At 36.0% G+C, this 18276-nt stretch overlaps 1 protein-coding gene across 1 annotated transcript in view; it reads right to left on the bottom strand.

Moving 5' to 3' along the window:
• LOC135221282 (BAI1-associated protein 3-like) overlaps positions 1–18276 on the bottom strand; it is a 464894-nt gene that overhangs the window by 348965 nt on the left and 97653 nt on the right. The window contains exon 3 of the mRNA XM_064259094.1: positions 1845–2015. Coding sequence (XP_064115164.1) covers positions 1845–2015 — 171 coding nt within the window. The remainder of the gene's footprint in view (positions 1–1844; positions 2016–18276) is intronic.

Raw genomic sequence — 18276 nt, 5'->3', positions numbered from 1 at the left:
TATCAAACAGGATTACGCCAATAACTAGATTTTTTTTATTCAAACCTAGATTGGATAAAATAATTAAACTGCCCGACATGTAAATCTGCACACAGTAATGAATGTGTGTATTCAATGTCCAATATAAATATTGCCAGTGGTTACAAGTATCATACTGTGGTGAGAACCACCATATTTAAATCTATTTCTTTTTTCCTCTATATTCTGGAAAGGCAAAAATTGTTAGAATCGAAAATGTAACTTTGAAACGAAAGGCCGTGTACAATGGATTTCTATTTTGCAATACGTGCAGTTTCTAAGAAAAGAAAAAAATAAAAAACGAAAAATAAAAAAGATTTTGCGATGGAGTTCCTTACAATATGCCAACGCCACGCACATCCACGATTCGGTATCATATAAAACAGACACACACACGCACATACACACTCACACACACACACACATGCGCGCGCACGCACATCCTACAACAATCCGATTTTCCAAGACAGGGAGGCTCCAGAGAAAAATCATCACAACATCACTGCCAAATTTAAACTTTACCCGAATCGTGCATGAATCCCTGGTGCAGGAAACTTACGCGGCATTATTCACTTCGCATACACACACACAACATACCTATCAGTAGCACGTAAAACTCCTCCACTTACACTGTACACTTCCCCTCTCATCTTGACATACAGGCTTCATGGATAATACAGCCCTTACTTTGTAATACACTTTTCACACCATCAGTTCATACTCTCCTCACTCTCGTGACGTATAAGATTAAACAAATACTTTTCATCAACCCGTCATCTTCAATTCTTTTCGCTGGACCAAACCATCTCGGAACAGATAGATCGATCCTTGCAGCTATGCAAACATTTTTACCACTCCTACAGGTCTCCACAGTTCTCACCCTTTTCTTTTATCTTACACCAAATATAATCCAAAAACAGTTCATCTCAAGAGATTCAACCTCCTTTCTTTCATTTGTACTTTCATTTCCATGAATCCCTTCATACGTTTCCAGAAGCACGGCAAGTCTTTTCCAAATGTTTTGCACATGGGTTGCTATTCTCATGCATGTGCTCTCACTCACCCCTTCTTTCATCCTACTAATATTCATAAAATTCATTCTCAAATACGTGCACAAGTCAGCAGTTTCCACGCTTCATATTAACAATCATTTACCCTCATAACCTCGCCCCTCTTGACTTTCCTCTTCTTACAAAGCTTTATCATTTTCTTCAACTTCTCTTAACTATCCTAACTCAAACTAGTTCAGTATCATTTACAAATGTCAACCACTCCAAACTATTATTGAACAGCCATAGAGACATGAAACAAACCTGTCTTTGGTTATAGGGTCACATAAACGTTTTCAATAAAGATGCCTTTGGTATAGAAGAACACACTTCCTCATACGACAGGCTGGATACAGGACCTCCGAAACTTCTTGATACAATTGCAAAAAATGATTGGGAAAGGCTCTATGGATATCATTCACACATCGCACTGAAGAATGTTTGAATAATACAGTTTCTTGTTCTCTGAATAATATTATATATAGCTTGAGTTTGTATTATATATAACTATCTGTGATACTCTTAAGTCATACGATGAACGATATACATGAAAGACAAGTCACGGGGGGAGATAACAATCAAAACGGATTTGACATTAAGCGGCAAGAGGAAATTCACGAAAAACGAGCAAGACACCGTCAAAGTAAAAAGCCACATTTCCACTATTGGTAATTCTATTTTCCTAGGGAAGTCCCCAAAACCTCAACAACACGAAACCAAAAGGCCATCCTCGCATCACATTACAAGCAACGGAAGCGAACTCCTTTTCTCTCTCACCTTTTCTTCCTGAGCGACGGCCTGCAGCCTCAGGTGATCCTGCATGTCGATGTGGAAAGCATTTTGGGCGTATCTTGGGAGGTCCTCGGTGATGTCTTTCTTGTCTGTGTGTAACTGCGCCCCAACTTTATGGAAAACTGTGTACAAAACCTCCACGTATAATGCCTCCATCTGGGAAATGGAATAAGAAAAATAAATCATTATTATTTCTGTCTTCGCAACGTATAATGCCAAAATATAATTTTTCAGAAAGTTGTAAAAGTAAATTCGTTAAAAGGTAAAATTATGCAGTATCAGTTGGTCCGTTAAAAGGTAAAAATTATGCAATGTCTTATTTCAGTCAAGGTCTTATTATAAACAGTAAAATAAGATGGAGCTGTCTTCCTGCAACAGCCTGAAGAGCAACGAGGATGTATTTTGACACTATTTTCCTTCTGTTGAAAGAAACCTCGTGCAGATGGTTTTTTTTTTCTTTTTTCTTTTTTTTATGGTGCTTTTACAGTGGTTATTCAGCAACGGGACCAACGGCTTTACGTGACTTCCGAACCACGTCGAGAGTGAACTTCTATCACCAGAAATACACATCTCTCACTCCTCAGCGGAATGGCCGAGAATCGAACCCGCGACCACCGAGGTGGAACGCTAATACCATACCAACTACGCCGCTGAGGCGCTTCGTGCAGATAGCAAATATTTTCAGATTACCTAATTCGCTCTTGCGCCTACACTACCCTTGGACTCCAATCTCAATTGTTTAAAAATTGACATGTCCATCCGAAATTATTATCATTATTATTATTAAAATAGTTTTATTAGACCACTGAGTATCAGCTCTCACAGGGCTGGCCCGATAGATTTGTTTGCACTTATATTTATTATTTTTTTTTATATTTTGTCAATGAAATGAAACCTTCTCAAAAACTTTATAATGGGATGAATTTCAGATGTTCAAGTTTCTGACAAAATTTCAATGATCGATTTATTTCCAAAACTAAATAAGCGCTGCTGATTATACTTTGGAGATTCACACAATAAATGTCTGATTGTGATCACTACCTCGTATTCTGAGCACTCAGGAGCAGGTTATGTGGATTACTCCTTAGGTGTCCTCCGCGTGTTAGAAGAGAAAGGCCAATTAAGATACGTGTCAAAATTAGTCGCGTATGTACCTATCTCTCTTTGGTATGACGAACTCCATTTTCCAACACCAGGCTTTATTTGTTTAGATTTATGATTTTCAGGTTCTTCATTCTATGCATGACAGTACAATAAGATATATCCAAACATTTTGATTACCTATAGGCCTTTGTATGTATTAAATTACATGTTTGTGTGGAAATTGTTAGGAAAAGCTCTTTAGGGTCTGTGTCGATTGAGAGTCGAATAAGGGACAAGTTGCTTGGATGCATCTCTCAAAATGATTAGGCAGAAATAAGGGTTACAGTAGACTATATAGTTGAAGATGAACGGGTGTAATTGCGGCTGTAAATCTAACCAAGACAAGAGAGTTTGATAAAAAAAAAAAATGGTGGATGGAGATAGATATAAAATGTTCTGAAACTACGACACAAGTGGAAACCGGGCACGAGAATATGTCAAATCTTGGACTGGGTCAAAGGGTCAGACGTGTCAGTGTTTGAGAGAAAAAATGAGATTATATGAAAGATACTCGTATAACCATAAAGAAGGAGAAGACAGTCACGAAAAAAAAAAATGGTGGATTATAAAAATAAATGGGTGAATTTCAGCAAGAACTTTAGGGTGAATCACTTATTCTTCAGGGAAGTAAATACAGGGAGAAATATTTATGAGTGAATGTCTCAAAATACAATAGGCAAATTCTGTCTGAAGTAAATTTAGCTCTGGCAATGGAACGCAGGCTTCGCATATTTGTTGAACTAGGAGAAATTAAGAAAGGATGAGATCAACGACGCAGGTGTGTGTGTGTGTGTGTGAGTGTGTGTGTGTGTGGGGTGGGGGTGGGGGTGGGGGGGGGGGGGTCTGATTACATAAGTATAAAAATGTTTGTGGAAATATGTGCTGAGGATATCAAGTCATTAATAAGTAGGAAAAAGGAAAGACACTATAGTCACTGACCGGATTACTAGTAAGAGACTTCTTTCGTTATAAGACCAATTGTTTCTTTGTCTAAAGTAAAAGGTGATGAAGATGACTGAAAGGATAAAAGGGCACAACCTTACTTAGTTCAGTAGAAAAGGCGTATGGTAACATTCTGACCGAGAAAGTAAGGCTACTAAATGGAGGAGTGATAAAGGAAGAAAATTTGGATTTAAAGAAGGAAGAGGTTGTGGGGAAAAAACAACAAACAACAACAACACAAAACCAAGATGAGCAATGTGGAAGGTGTGGACAGTGAGGGTTAATGGTAAAGAATATGGTAGAGATGACAAGATGTAAGACCCATTTAAAGTTTTCTTTTTCTTTTAATAAAACCAAAGTTTTTGGTACAATAAGTTATCTACAGGAATGTACCAGCTTTAGTGTAAAAGAGGGTCTGAGACAAATGTGTTTTATAAGTGCATGCGAGTTTAATCTTCGTGGATGGAGCAATCCACGGACACAGGAACAGACAACTATGAGCGCAAAGTTGGCAGATAAAAAAAATAAAAATAAAAAATAAAAAAGGGGAGGGGTGGGGGGTCGTGCGTGAAGTGGACAGACACTAGCGTTTGCAGAAATTAGTTAAAAAGACTTAGATAGTGTTCGCAGGAGGGAAGACTGACACTAAATACGAGCAAGAAAGTGGGAATTTGGAATTTGGAGAGTTTCAACTTATGTAGTGGATGAATGGCAACATTTCATTTGTACATTCATTTGAGAACATATGTCATGAATGATGGCAGTCGAGAAGTTGTGAATCGCGGATTATGGGAGGCAAATATGGTAGGATGATGTCAGGGGAAAAACTGGGAAGTGATTCTGATTGTCGATGGAAGCCATGGCTGGAATGTGTGAAGGGACTGATGAACCACTTCTTCTTTATAAAGGCGCCGTGGATAGTGAACGTAAATTAAAAAAAAGTTTGAAGCTTTGGAGATAAACTATTTCCCTTGTATGCATGACATTAAACAACTGAAAGGGTAAGAATGTGAAGACATTACAGAAAATAGCAAACATATTAGTTAAGGTGAAAGGGTGCATCGGAACTTTGGGAGGAGAGCTGGATAGAAACTTAGTTAAAATAATATATTAGGGAAAAAATATGGAAGTCCCACGCTTCACGATGAAAGAGGCAAATACGTCCTAGAAAGCGCTGGATTTACCAAGATGGATGGCAAAAAATATACTGGATTTTATAGGAATTTCAATCAATAAACAGACTTCAGAGCAATTTCCATAAGTAACTCGGTTTTAGAGCAATTTCCATCAACAGTTTTTCAGGCTCTTTTGAAACATCAGCAACTTCATTTTAACGAAATTTCCATCAGCAACTTTTGACTTCAAAGCAAAACCATCAATAACTTGATTTTTAAGCAATTCTGTCAGCGACTTGATTATAAAGCAATATCCATTCATAAACTGATCTTGAAACCAATTCAACCAACAGATTAGAGTAACTCATTTTACAGCAATATCCATAAGTAGTATCTTGATTTTAAACCCACTTTTATCAGTAAATGGATTATAGCAACTACCATCAGCAAATCGGTGTGAAAGCAATTGCCATCACTAACTTAATTTTAAATCAACTTCCGTTTCCAACACGAGCTAAAATTTCAGAGGAAACCTAAGATTGAAATACCAACGCACAACTCCCCAGAGCTGGCTGTTCTCACTCCCCACTCCTCTTCGCTTTTCTATACATACCTGTGAAAATTAAAAAGCTTATTTTTCTAACATTTCAGTTATACCATTTTTACAATTCCCCTAAAGTTCGTATTGTTTGCTTGAAGATAAATTTCTTCAAAATTCATACTTGATTAAACTTACAAAAAAAAAAAAAAAGGAAAGTTACTTGGATCCTGTCTTCAAAAATTTACAAGCTAAACAAACATCTTGGAGCATTACACAATCTTCAAATAACCAGTCAGAATTCTGGCATTCAGTAGCGCAGTGAGTAGCCTAAATAGTCTATTTTTATTAACTGATCTGGCTGTAAATGTCAGCAAATATCACAAGAACGTGATTAGCCGATGTATTTTAGCTGAAGACGCCAATGAAAATAATTTCTTCATTGTGTTTAAGTACTGATATCGTGTTGAATATCCCAACACGTCATCCTTGATTCATTATCTTGTATTACTTTTTTACCTCAGAAGACAACCAATCGACTGCACACTCCATAATGAACAGAAGCAAGTTGAAACTATAGGAACATAAATGTTTCAGCGACGCGTTTCCTTTACGCCAATCACCTTTATATCCACAATAATACCGAATGTTTGTACTGACTTACAATTCCGAAACACAGATCCTGGTAAGAGAGATCATCCTACTACGAAATCATATAATAGGATGAAGATGTTTCCTTAGGGCCATTCATTCATCTCCATTACTCGCCCTCAGATTCTCCCTCAGTGTCAAAAGCTAATTCTCCATTTCATGCATTACTTCCCTTCCTAGCGATGATATAAAAACACCACAGCGGCAAGATATGACTTCCATCTGCGTTAATATATTCCTCCATTTCAACGCTCTCATCAGTCAAGTCGTAGCTCCCCAACGAATGTATGACAAAACACAGATCCGTCTAAATTTCACAAAAATACCCAATGAAACACTTTTACCTTCCATATGCCGTCGTACAAACTAACTTACTTCAGAAATCCCCATAAAACTCCAAAAGATAATGCAAATACTGCTTGCATACGCAGAATTTCTCATATTTCCAAAACGCGATGAGAAGATAATGGATTCCAAGTCAGAAACAACATAATCTTTTCATGTTAACTGAGAAGCAATGCATAGTTAATCAGAGATAATGCAAGATCAACTGCCAAAAAAAATAAAGTTAACTATGATATATATATATATATATATATATATATATATATATATATACTATATATATATATATATATATATATATATATTTATTTATTTATTAACACATGTTATATATAAACTTGTACGGCTAAGATTAAAAAAATAAAAAACACACCCACAAATCTATAAGCAAGGAAGATCAATGTCCCAAAGGCTGATGTTAATGGCAACTCCATGGTTAATTACATGAAGCAAGTTAGAAACGGCAACGTTAAAAGCAATACTGAGTGCCTGACGCACTTTTATTACTCCTGGATGCAGGAAGGACATGCAGATTTTTCACTGGAAGACTTTGATTTCCAAGTCAAATACAATTACTCCCGGTAATGGAACTGAAAACTGAATGTCGAGAACATTAAGGAAAAGTCAGTGCCGAAATGCATAATGCATGGAGAAAATCCCTCTCTCACTCGCATACGCATGCATGTGTGTGCGCGCGCGCGCACACACATACACACACATATATAAATAAAGGTTTTTTGCCACGAAGGAAAAGAATGAAAAAGCGAGATAGCCAAGTACTTTCGGTCCTGTTCGGACCCTTTACTGAGGCAAACTGATTTTACAGAGAACAACATAGTCAAAAGAAGGCTTCATATACAAACTGACACTACAATATTAGCCATAAGGGCGATTTTCACTCTACAAAAAGGAGGAGCCACCTGAGGCTAGCCACACCTTGAAGGATACACGCAGTAAATAAGTGATTCTTCCAGAAAACAGTACATTTTGAAAAAACACGGGAGCATATACAATTTAATATCATGAATTTTTACACAAATTTTCCCCAAAAAATTATTATTAATGAAAAGACGAAAGAAAATATAAATATATATATATCGAGCAAGAGAAAACAGCTCGAAGAACAATCCAAGGCAGGTCATGGAAAGGCACTATCCATATGCATTTTATTAAAATACATGCCGACGTTTCACAACTCCACATAGTAGCATTTTCTAGGCTGCAAACAAGCGAACATGGCAATCAATAAACTGATAAAATCCGAATGACATATTATAATTAAATTAAAACATTCAGAATATAATTGCTAAAACATTTACTTAAAGAACAAGCAAATGGCTGGCGACAACCTACCCTGAAGGAAGTTATAAATATACTACTGTACTCGTGTAGAGTTACAACGAGAGAGAGAGAGAGAGAAAAAAAAAAACAATAACAAACATACAGAGAAAAGCAGCTCAATAAGACCATCAGGCAATAAATAATTGTGTGGATGACGTTTGGGAGTTTAACGGTGGTGCGGTCAATTTGATAATAATGGATTCCAGTATTGTTAAGTTGTTTTCTTTTTGTACAGTCGAGGAAAAAAATCCTTTTACCCCTGGAGTTCACGAGGCATTGTAAATGGCAACGCCGCTTTTGTTTATGTAGTAGACGCTCCTCATTGGTGCAGACGTCTCCTTACCAGTTACCATATATTTATTACGTATTTCATAAATACTAAAACACGTTGATGAAAAAATATAAGTTTGAACAATCAGGAACGTGAAAAATTCGTTAATAAGTGTTTTTTTCAGGATTAAGTGAAATTTTACAGGAGGGAATTACGTAGAGTAAAATCATCGTGCTTCTAAGACTGACAAAGGTGATGGGGGCGGAGGGGGGCAGAATGGAAGGAGGTAGAAGTTGTTAGGAGGGAGGGTAGGAACGGTGAACTATCTAATCAAACCATGCATAGCTTCGTTAACGCCTTTTCTCTAACTCCAAGATCTTTAGAACCTACTGCGGAATTTCCATTTCAAAAATAGATACTGACGCTACACTGACTGAATGTAAATGTCGATGCAATTGCTACAAAATCACAATCGTTGTCCACAACCCATTTTTTCAAGACGAGAGAGAGAATGTTTGTAAACTATATGCTATCACTAAGTATAACTTATAAGTGGTTTTATGATCAGTATAGGTTCACTTGCAATTATGTTGAAAGGTAATAGTTTTTGAGACTGGGTTTATGAATAAGGGTGGTGGATGGTTTCTTTTCCAACAAGCTATTTATCCATGAAAGTGGGCCCAAAACTACGGCCTTTCTTAACTTTTGGTCGAGAGAAAAGGTTTACCTTAAAATGTTTTGTAAACCTCAAGAAACATCAACCAAAACCTTATTGAGAATGAGCTCGCAAGAGGAAAGGCTTTGCCAACGAGGGGCAATAGTTGCGCTAAAAAGAAGAAGCTGTCAAACGGTGCAGTTTCAATACAAGGGAACTTGGTATCACAAAGACAATAGTCAGACGCTGGTGGAGGCGGTGGCAGGAATCAGGAAACCTCAAAGATAAATACTGGAGCGGTGGGCCTAGGAAGACATCTGAAGATGATAGGCAAATTATTGACTGTAATCAAGTCTCCTTTTAAGAATGCAGTAGCCATTAGGGACGAGCTGCATTTAGAGGTCTATGCACATCATTGTGAGGAATCCTCTTCATGATGGAGATCTGTTTTATCGGATCCCGTTTTAAAAAGGGGAAACTTGAACACCATAAAAGGGCAAGATTGGCTTTTGCACGTCGGTATGCTGATAAAACCCTTGATTACTGGGCTCGAGTAAATTCAGTGATGTGAAGACATTCACTTCGGCAACTCACGGACGACTACACTGCTGGCGCCCAAGCAACACAAGATACGAGCAACAGTTCATATTATGAAATTGCTCACAGTGACTATATATTATCATGCTATGTATAGGGTTGGGTGTATTTACACGAATAACTTATGCGATATTCATTGTCTTGCTCATCATAATTAGATAATGGCAACTTACTATAAAGAGTTTCATAGCATCTAATATAAGATTTTCAATTAAATTACATAAATTAATGATACAAATGATACAAAAATCTTTTTGGCGATACTTGCTTCACTTTCTTTTTGGACAGGATAACTGTTCTATTCTTAATGCCCTCATTGTTAGGCAATGGTTTTCAGAACAACCAGATATTGAACTCCTGGAATGGGCTAGCAAAGGGTGCGGCATGAAGCCTAAATGTATGGGGAAATATAGTTAGCAGTTGGGAGCAAGGACAGGAGCGATCCCACCAACTGCTTGAGCGCACATCACGAGAGTGGGAGTTCAGTTCTTATGCCGAGGAAATCATCAAATGATTTACAACCACATTGCATCTGTGCCAAATAGGTTGCAGGAGGTGATCGCAAACGATGAAGGCTGGACTAGATATTGTTTTTTATGAACTTTAAATGTTAATTAGCTATTAGGTTTCTACTTTGGTGATGAACATAAATACAGTAGCAAGTTATATTTTGGTCTATCCTGTAGATTATCAAAGAACAAAATGATTTATAACTTCAAGTCTACATAATACCAGTTGCGTTATTGTTATTATTAGTAGTAGTAGCATGGCTCACACAATAATGTTTTGAAATATAATAACCATTGTTCTGAATTTTCCAGTATATAAGTGAAATTACTGGAAATTTTAAAATGAAATGTGAGACGGCTCTCTACAAGGATATTTCATTGTTTCTTGACCTTACGAAACTCAAGATTGAACAACCTCATGCAAAGATCAATCCTCAGTAAAAGAAAAAAAAAGACTTTAATCTCGTTATGCATGGTAGAAACTTTGAACAATAAAAAGCATGGAAGGCATCGTTGACGATATTTTCTGCATTTGTAAAACCTTTTGAGTTTGCTGCTGAATTTTCTCTCCGAAAACAAATACAGTAACTACATTTGAATAAACATTTTATAGATATGTTTCTTTAAAAAAGTATACATAGTCCCCAACCCATTTCAGAAGACGAGAGATTGTTAGCAAAATAAATCAAATTTATTTTGCTAGTCTATTTTCTTAAATGTGGCCAGCATTCTTTTATAATATTAATAAGTGAACAGCCAAGCTTATTTAATTAAAAATAATATCCTTATATATATATATATATATTATATAATATATATATATATAGATATATATATATTTATATATTCTGTAAAATTTTTGTATATGGTAAACGAAAAACATATAGTCTATGAGTGACCATGTTATAAAGAATGTTAAATAAGTATAATTTGAAAATAAAGGGGCGTTTAGCAATGGTCAGTGGCTGATAAATTATGATCAAAACTGTGGCATACTAAGATTATATTAATAGTGAAAAATAACTAAATTAAAAGTTGTTAGGGTGATCTCAGCAGTGGTCGGTGAAAAGGAAACTTCGTTCTTAGCTGATCATTTTTGGGTAGACATCCTAAATTCTTAGCCACAACGAATGAGCTAAAAAGGTAAATGTTATCCGGCAACTGCTACAAAGTATGTCTAAAAATAGAATTCCTATCAGGATCGCCAATACATATCATGAAATTTTTATCAATACAAATTTCTCTGTGCATGTATTATCATCTCCAAACTTCTGTGCATCTATTTGTTGGGAATTCAATATTTTATATTATTTTATTCATCCACATTCTTGCAAACAAAATTTTTTTTATTCTGTTCTGATAACGATATACAGAAATGCTGGCTATTCAAGAGGGAACTACTTTTCCTCCGCTGTTGGATTGAATTGCACAAATTTGAAAGAACTTTCAGCGTAGAAGAGATAATATTCAAACGAAAATGTTTGGATTACACAAAACTGATGATGAGTATCACTGCATATGTTGATAAACGAATTAATGCTCATAACTGTAATCAGCCAATCAGAGGCACCCTTACGTCCAGTCATTCGTTTGACGTTCTAGGTAAATATCTCTCTCATTCGTGTATAGGGATAAGTTATGTCAATATGATTTTATATAAATTGTATCAATATCTTCGGTCGTTTTAGCTACATTATTTATCGTTTCAATGGGAAATCAGAACTAGCTTTAAAAGGTTTAGGAGTTAAGAGACAAATCGTTACCGAAGTTATACATGCTTGGATAGTTGCCTCTCTACCTTACAAACAACTCCTCCCTCTTCCCTAACACCCGGCTTCCCGTCCCTGCTCTTCCATTTCCTACGTCAGTCTCTAGAGCCAAGCGCAATTGTATGATGATATTACTTTTTGTAATTTCCCTCTGATGAACCGTCTTATATAATCTTGAAAAATCATGTATAAAACCATGAATCTCATTGTAGTTTCTTTTTAAACTTATTTTTTTCTTTATCAAGTCATTTTATTTCTTTTCAAATAATTAAGTGAAAATATGTTAACTGGTAAGGAAACGTCTCCACCAATAAGGCTTGCCTTTGTGAACAGCGAATTCATTCATATTTTCAACACTTTTTACTACGAAAACAAGAGCGACGTTGCCATTTAGCGTGTCTAGTGAACGCAGGGGGTAAACGTAATCTTTTCCGCGACTGTACCTGTCCTACTATCGAAAAATCTTTATTGTCTATAAAAGTTTTACATATTTTTGTATGGTTTTTAATATTAGATTGTTCAGGGTTAGACAATCTGCTCACAGTTCTGAAGCTGACCCCTCTGTGAGCACAATGCGCACTCGCAACAGCCTCTTTGTACATCCGACATAGATCCCCTGACTACATCTGGGGGTACTTGTACTTATATATAACGTTGGATGTAAACAAAGGCACTGAGCTTGTCTTTGAACTTGAAGAGAGAGCCCACTGTTCTGGGATTCTTCCTTTTGGATGATGGTTAGAAATTTCCTCCTGAAAGTGTCATCTTGTCTGTAGGGGAACGCCGCGCACAAATTCATTTGAGGGACAGTGTGATATAGAGGAAGTGGCGTCATCTTCTTATTCAACATACTATTCAACTGTCTGAAGAATAGTTTTGATGGGAAACAGTTGTTTCCGAAATAGTTCGAAAGAGTTGTTATTTCTTCATGAAAGGTCAGCCAATTAGATGACAGAGTGAAAACCCTGTGGAGGAGGGTAGAAACAGCGTTTAATTTAAAATTGAAATAACACGATCTATAAAAATTCATACCTAAACCCGTAAACGTACCTTTACGATATATACCAGTGTGGAATCCTACCGAGTTCTTGGAAACAAGAACGTCCAAAAATGGGAGTTTACTGTTAGGTTCTTTTTCTAGCGTAAATTTTATGTTAGGGTGTTGGGCATTGACGAAGTCCAAGAAAGAATCTGCATTAAAATCTTGTATAAATAGGACAAACGTGTCATCAACATAACGTTTATAAAATAAAGGGAGGAAGGATAAGGGGCAGGGGTCCATTATGTGCTCTTCCAGAGAGTTCATAAAAATGTTGGCGAACGTAGGTCCCAAAGGACTTCCCATGGCCATTCCCTCCACCTGTTTGTACAGAACTCCATTGAAAATGAAGGCTGTGTCCAGCACGGCCAGCTATAAAAACTGTTTAAAAAGATTCTTGCTGAAATTATGAACTAAAGCATCGTCATCAGGAAAAAGCTAATTTAAAATACCATTTCCGACTGGAATAACGAAACAAAGACATGTTCACTCCTGATATAGAGGGGTGGAGGTAATTCAGTTGTTCAAATAAAGAACAACCAATTTTATAAAGAGCGATAGAAGATCTCTAGCTGTTGGGCAGAATACTCTTTGGCAAGAATTTTAAAATGTTTATTAGTTGATAACACAACCCCCCTGTGGCACTTTATGTGGGCCTTAAAAGTCTTCTTGAAGCTCCAAAAAATTTTTCTAGATCACATCTAGGACAAGCAACATAATGTGGACGACATTAGGATGCCAATTATTATATATATAGACATTATATATAAATATATATATATATATATATATATATAGATATATAATATATAAGATATATATATACATACATAGATAAGATATATTATATATATATATATTATATATCTATATATATAATATATACATATAATATTATATATATATAATATATTTATATATATATATATATATATAGATATATAATATATATATATATATATAATGTGTGTGTTACATGTAACATATTGCATGCACTTATCATGCACGTTGCCGTAACCTACATGACCTTCACAACACATATTGTAATTGTAGCTTAAACAATAACAATATATTACTTCAAGCTACATAGCTAAACTTGAATCAATTTACGTAATAATTTTACACCCGGAATTTCACTTAATACCATGTAACAAGAGGATTTACATGTGCCACTGATGTTGTTATATACAGTTTTTGAGATCGTATCTTGTTGTTCACATCAGTGCCAGGGATTAATCATAAAGTCTTTACATGAGAGCTTTTCAATAAATAGACAACAGAAGACGAACATATTGCGAAACGTTTAACTCTCACGAAATATAATCTTCCTTACTCACACGCTAATGCATTTCACCTCTTCTTATAAAAGAGGGCGTGAAACCTTTAGTGTAACGACAGGCAATCGACCTAACTCGAGCTGATTTTCACTTCGTAACGAGGTTATTGGGGTGTAATCTCTGGGCCCACTCACTTTTACTGATGTTCAGAGCTTTATTTTTCCTTTAACGAGGAAACAGGTTTTCCAAAGCAAAATGCCAAATATACTCGGGCAAAGACACATTTTCACTCGTAAAAATACTTACTGCAAGCCGTATCAAGTTTGAGATTAAAAGAAAACCAAAAGAGGACGCACAACTTTGAGACTTTCATACTGATGCCATGAGGGATTTTGCCAAATCAAAATGATCGGGCAAAATCCTTAAAATATCATCTGCTTGAAGTAGACTTTCCCCTTGTAGACAATCATTGAGGAATTTTCGAATTTGACTCAGTAGCACGATGTATTCTGTCCAAAAGTTACAAATATTTTCCCGTAAATATCGTGAAAGATAAGAAAAAACAAGAAATAATAATGTATGATTAAAACATGTACAAAGCAATAAATATTATAATATATTCTATATATATTATATATATATATATTAATATATATATATATATTATATATATATTATATATATTAAGTATGAATAAAGAATATATTATCATCAGGAATATGAGGTAACATGACGGAAAGCTTGGGTATCACATGAAATCTGGGATATAAAGAAGAATAAACAAAAGCAAGGAGGTACTTCTAGAATGTTTCCTAGTGGGGACCACGGATGGCAGCAAGTACTAAGTACTTAAAGCTAGACAAGTGAAGTAACACGTAGCGCGAGGTAAAATGGAGATTACCTGGAAAAACAAACGGATTATTCGGAAAAAGCCAGTCAATGGTGTTGAGATGGTCACAGTATTGCTAATTGAATTTCCTGGGATGAAAACACAATGAGGAGAATACCTGTCAAAAGGACGGATGGGTTAATAACATCATTAGAAGTAGATGAAAGACCCTGCTGGACGGCAATTATTTAGACCATACATGAAAATTATGAGGGGATAAGTTGATTGGCGTACAAGTCAAAGAAGACCTGAATGTGACAATGAAAGAAATCACGGCTTTTGGGGATGGATCAATAATAAAGACAATTTACGTCATGAACAACACCAGCATATGATGGGGTCAATGCAGAGATTATTTCAACTGAAAATGAAATGACGCCTGGGAAGGTAATTGTTCTGTTTTGCAGTATACGGAACGAGGAAACAACGCTTGATGATTGGGAATTACTAGTAATAGCAAGGAGAACAGAGAAAGGTGATTTGCCGACAGAATTGGGCAACTGAGGAAACAATGCAGTTACATCAGTCATGATTAAAATATCAAATGTGGTCATCTTAAGTAACATGGAGACAGCAAGTGATAGAAATCTTCGGAAATAATATGAGTTGCACAGATCAAGCAGTTGTGGTAAGACACTGAATGAAATTGTATAATTTCCCCTTCCCATTTCTTATGTGCTCATGAGAAAGTATTTGACTGTATTCACAAACCAATACCATTGAATATATTAACGTTACTAAGGCAATACCATTAAATAAATGGAAAATGAAGCTATACACGAACAAAGCAAATGCAAAGTTCAATGTTGATGGAATCTTGTCCAATGACTTTGCAGGTAATAGGTAGGTACAACAAGGACAATGAATTTAATGTTACTTTTCTATTTGTCCTCAAGGTTTTTATAATAGAAAAGGTTTATTCTGTAAATCACCAAAAGATTACAAAACTTACTTAATAGAAAGTACAGATGGAATAGAGAGAAGATTCTCAAAATACACTCAAGAAAAACAGAAATAATAAGGACAATTTGCACGAAGGGATAAAGTAGCACTAAATAGAGAAAGGGTTGATGAGGTCGAATTTCAAACATTCAAGAGCAATGAAATTTATTCATGTTTTCTTGAGCTGGAATGTTGTGAAAGACTAAAAAGTGCAAATTGAACAATGAGTAACCTGAGCAGGATTTGGTAATCAAATAAGCTGACATTTCATAGGAAGTGTTATTATACATTAGTATAATGTGTATTCCTACATGGACAATGATTACAGTATGAAAAAAAAAACTATACGATGTTCTTATTTGAAGTTATACAATGTTCTTAATGCGAAATTAAAGTTTAAGAAGGATACTTGGAGTCAGATGGTAGGAAAGAATGAGAAAGGATACCATATAGGCAACTATGGACGGTCCATTCGTAGATGATACAATGATAAAGTCGAAAGGGATAGCTTGGACATAGTCTTCGCACCATCCCTGGGAGAATATTACATTATAGCGTCAGCCAGGCTACTCTGGGCACGAGAAGAATTGCGTGATCAAGACCTAGCCGCAGATGAGAGGAGATTTGTGGAAGCAAAAGACAAGATGGACATGAGTGGTTGAATTGTGCAAAAGATATTTGCGCCGAACGACGTTGAAGTGAATGATGATAACGATAAACTTTATGGAAAATGGTATTGATAAATTTCTTGTTCAATCACCCTCATTTTCCAACACATTTTTCTTAACCTTGGAGGAAGTGAAATTTTATGTTTTGCATATTATGTATAAATAATATAATTGCGCATAAATCGATGGCCAACAGGTGAGGGGAAAGGTGGGGCCAGACTCCATTGTGAGCGACAGACCGTCTCTTTCCCGAGAGTACATTATAACTGTTAAAGGAAATGGAATCGAAGATTGGATGCTAGAGCCTGTGTGTCGTCAAGGGAATGAAAAAGACGCCATCGATAACATTGAAGGAGCGGTTGGTACCAGTAAACCAGAGTGGTGGAGGTGTTCTCTTCTTGACCTCAAGGAAACATTCATCGAAGCAGCACTGCAGAGTAATGAGAACGAGGGCTCCTTACCATATATATAATGGAAGAAGAAAATAACATGTTATCGAAACATACTAGAAGAGAATTTACAAATTTGCATTACAAGGACACCCAGAGAGCTTTCAGAAGTGAAGCGCTGAATGTTTTCCCGTAAAACACAACTGAAAGGACGAATGAGAAAGTATAAAAAAAAAGGTGAGGGGGGTGGGGGTGGGGGGTGGGGGGAGTGTCTTGGAGGGCATGAAATAGACGAAGTGAAGGAATTCCCATTCAAGTAAGCGGTAGTCTGAGACCACTGATGGGAAGAAGGGTAGAGGTAAGAGAAAAGTTCACCAGTGGAAATAGAATGTAAGCATATTTCACACTGCAAAAAAAAAAAAAAAGTGTTTAAGTGTAACCATAAACAAAATCTAATAATTAATTTGGAGAGAAAATAACTGCCATAAGAAGCAAGAATTTTGTTAATTCATCCTTGAGAAAATAACACGAGCAACATGCATCGGTAAGGCACAGCAGACAGACTGTACGGTGAACTTCTCTTTCAAAAGCAACACGTCTGAAAAAATAGGTAGTTTCTAGGAGTCTGAGTGGACGCTATACAAACTTCACTGTTTTGGCAACAGTAGACACCAAAGCACCAAGACAGCAGTTTGAGCGTCTAAAAGATAACATCTTTACTATGGGCTAAAACTATACATGTTCCTGAAAAGATAAAAGTACAAGAGCAAGCTTGTTTATAAGTTTTCTAAGTAACTGAGGAGATGGCATCTGATCCGAGGTTGCAAGAACTCAAAATACATTATGAAAACAGAAAACAAGAGGAGGTATAAAGGCAGATTATGAGGATTTTAGAACAATGGAATCATCAGAGAAGAATATGTTAGGAAAAAAGACTCAAGAATTCGCCAAATTCACCTGAAGGTCAAGATAGAGCGTCCACATGAGAGAAGGGCGAGAGAAGGAATTGGGTCACACAAAACCTGTGTAGAATAACATTTTCTTTCCACGCCAGGAAATATAGTGATTCAGAGCAAATAAGAAGGAGACATTACGGGAATAACAGGTGAGCTCTGAAGAGCATGATACAAAGTTCAGAAAATTCAATAAAATTATGAAATAAAATCGGTTGGTTCACAATATTTTTTTTTTTTGTTTTCTCTCCTATCTCGCTAATTGCGAATTTATTTCGAAGACACGGAGTTGCAACTTTTCATGGAGTTAAAACTTTTGATAATTATTAATGCAATCACCCATTGCCTTTCTAGCTACCATTGTTTGTAATTTCTATCGGAAAT

Source organism: Macrobrachium nipponense, chromosome 2, assembly GCF_015104395.2.
Source record: "Macrobrachium nipponense isolate FS-2020 chromosome 2, ASM1510439v2, whole genome shotgun sequence".
NCBI classification, from domain to species: Eukaryota; Metazoa; Arthropoda; class Malacostraca; order Decapoda; family Palaemonidae; genus Macrobrachium; species Macrobrachium nipponense.
The sequence above is the reverse complement of the archived record's forward strand: the minus strand, read 5'-3'. Positions and strand labels throughout refer to the sequence as shown.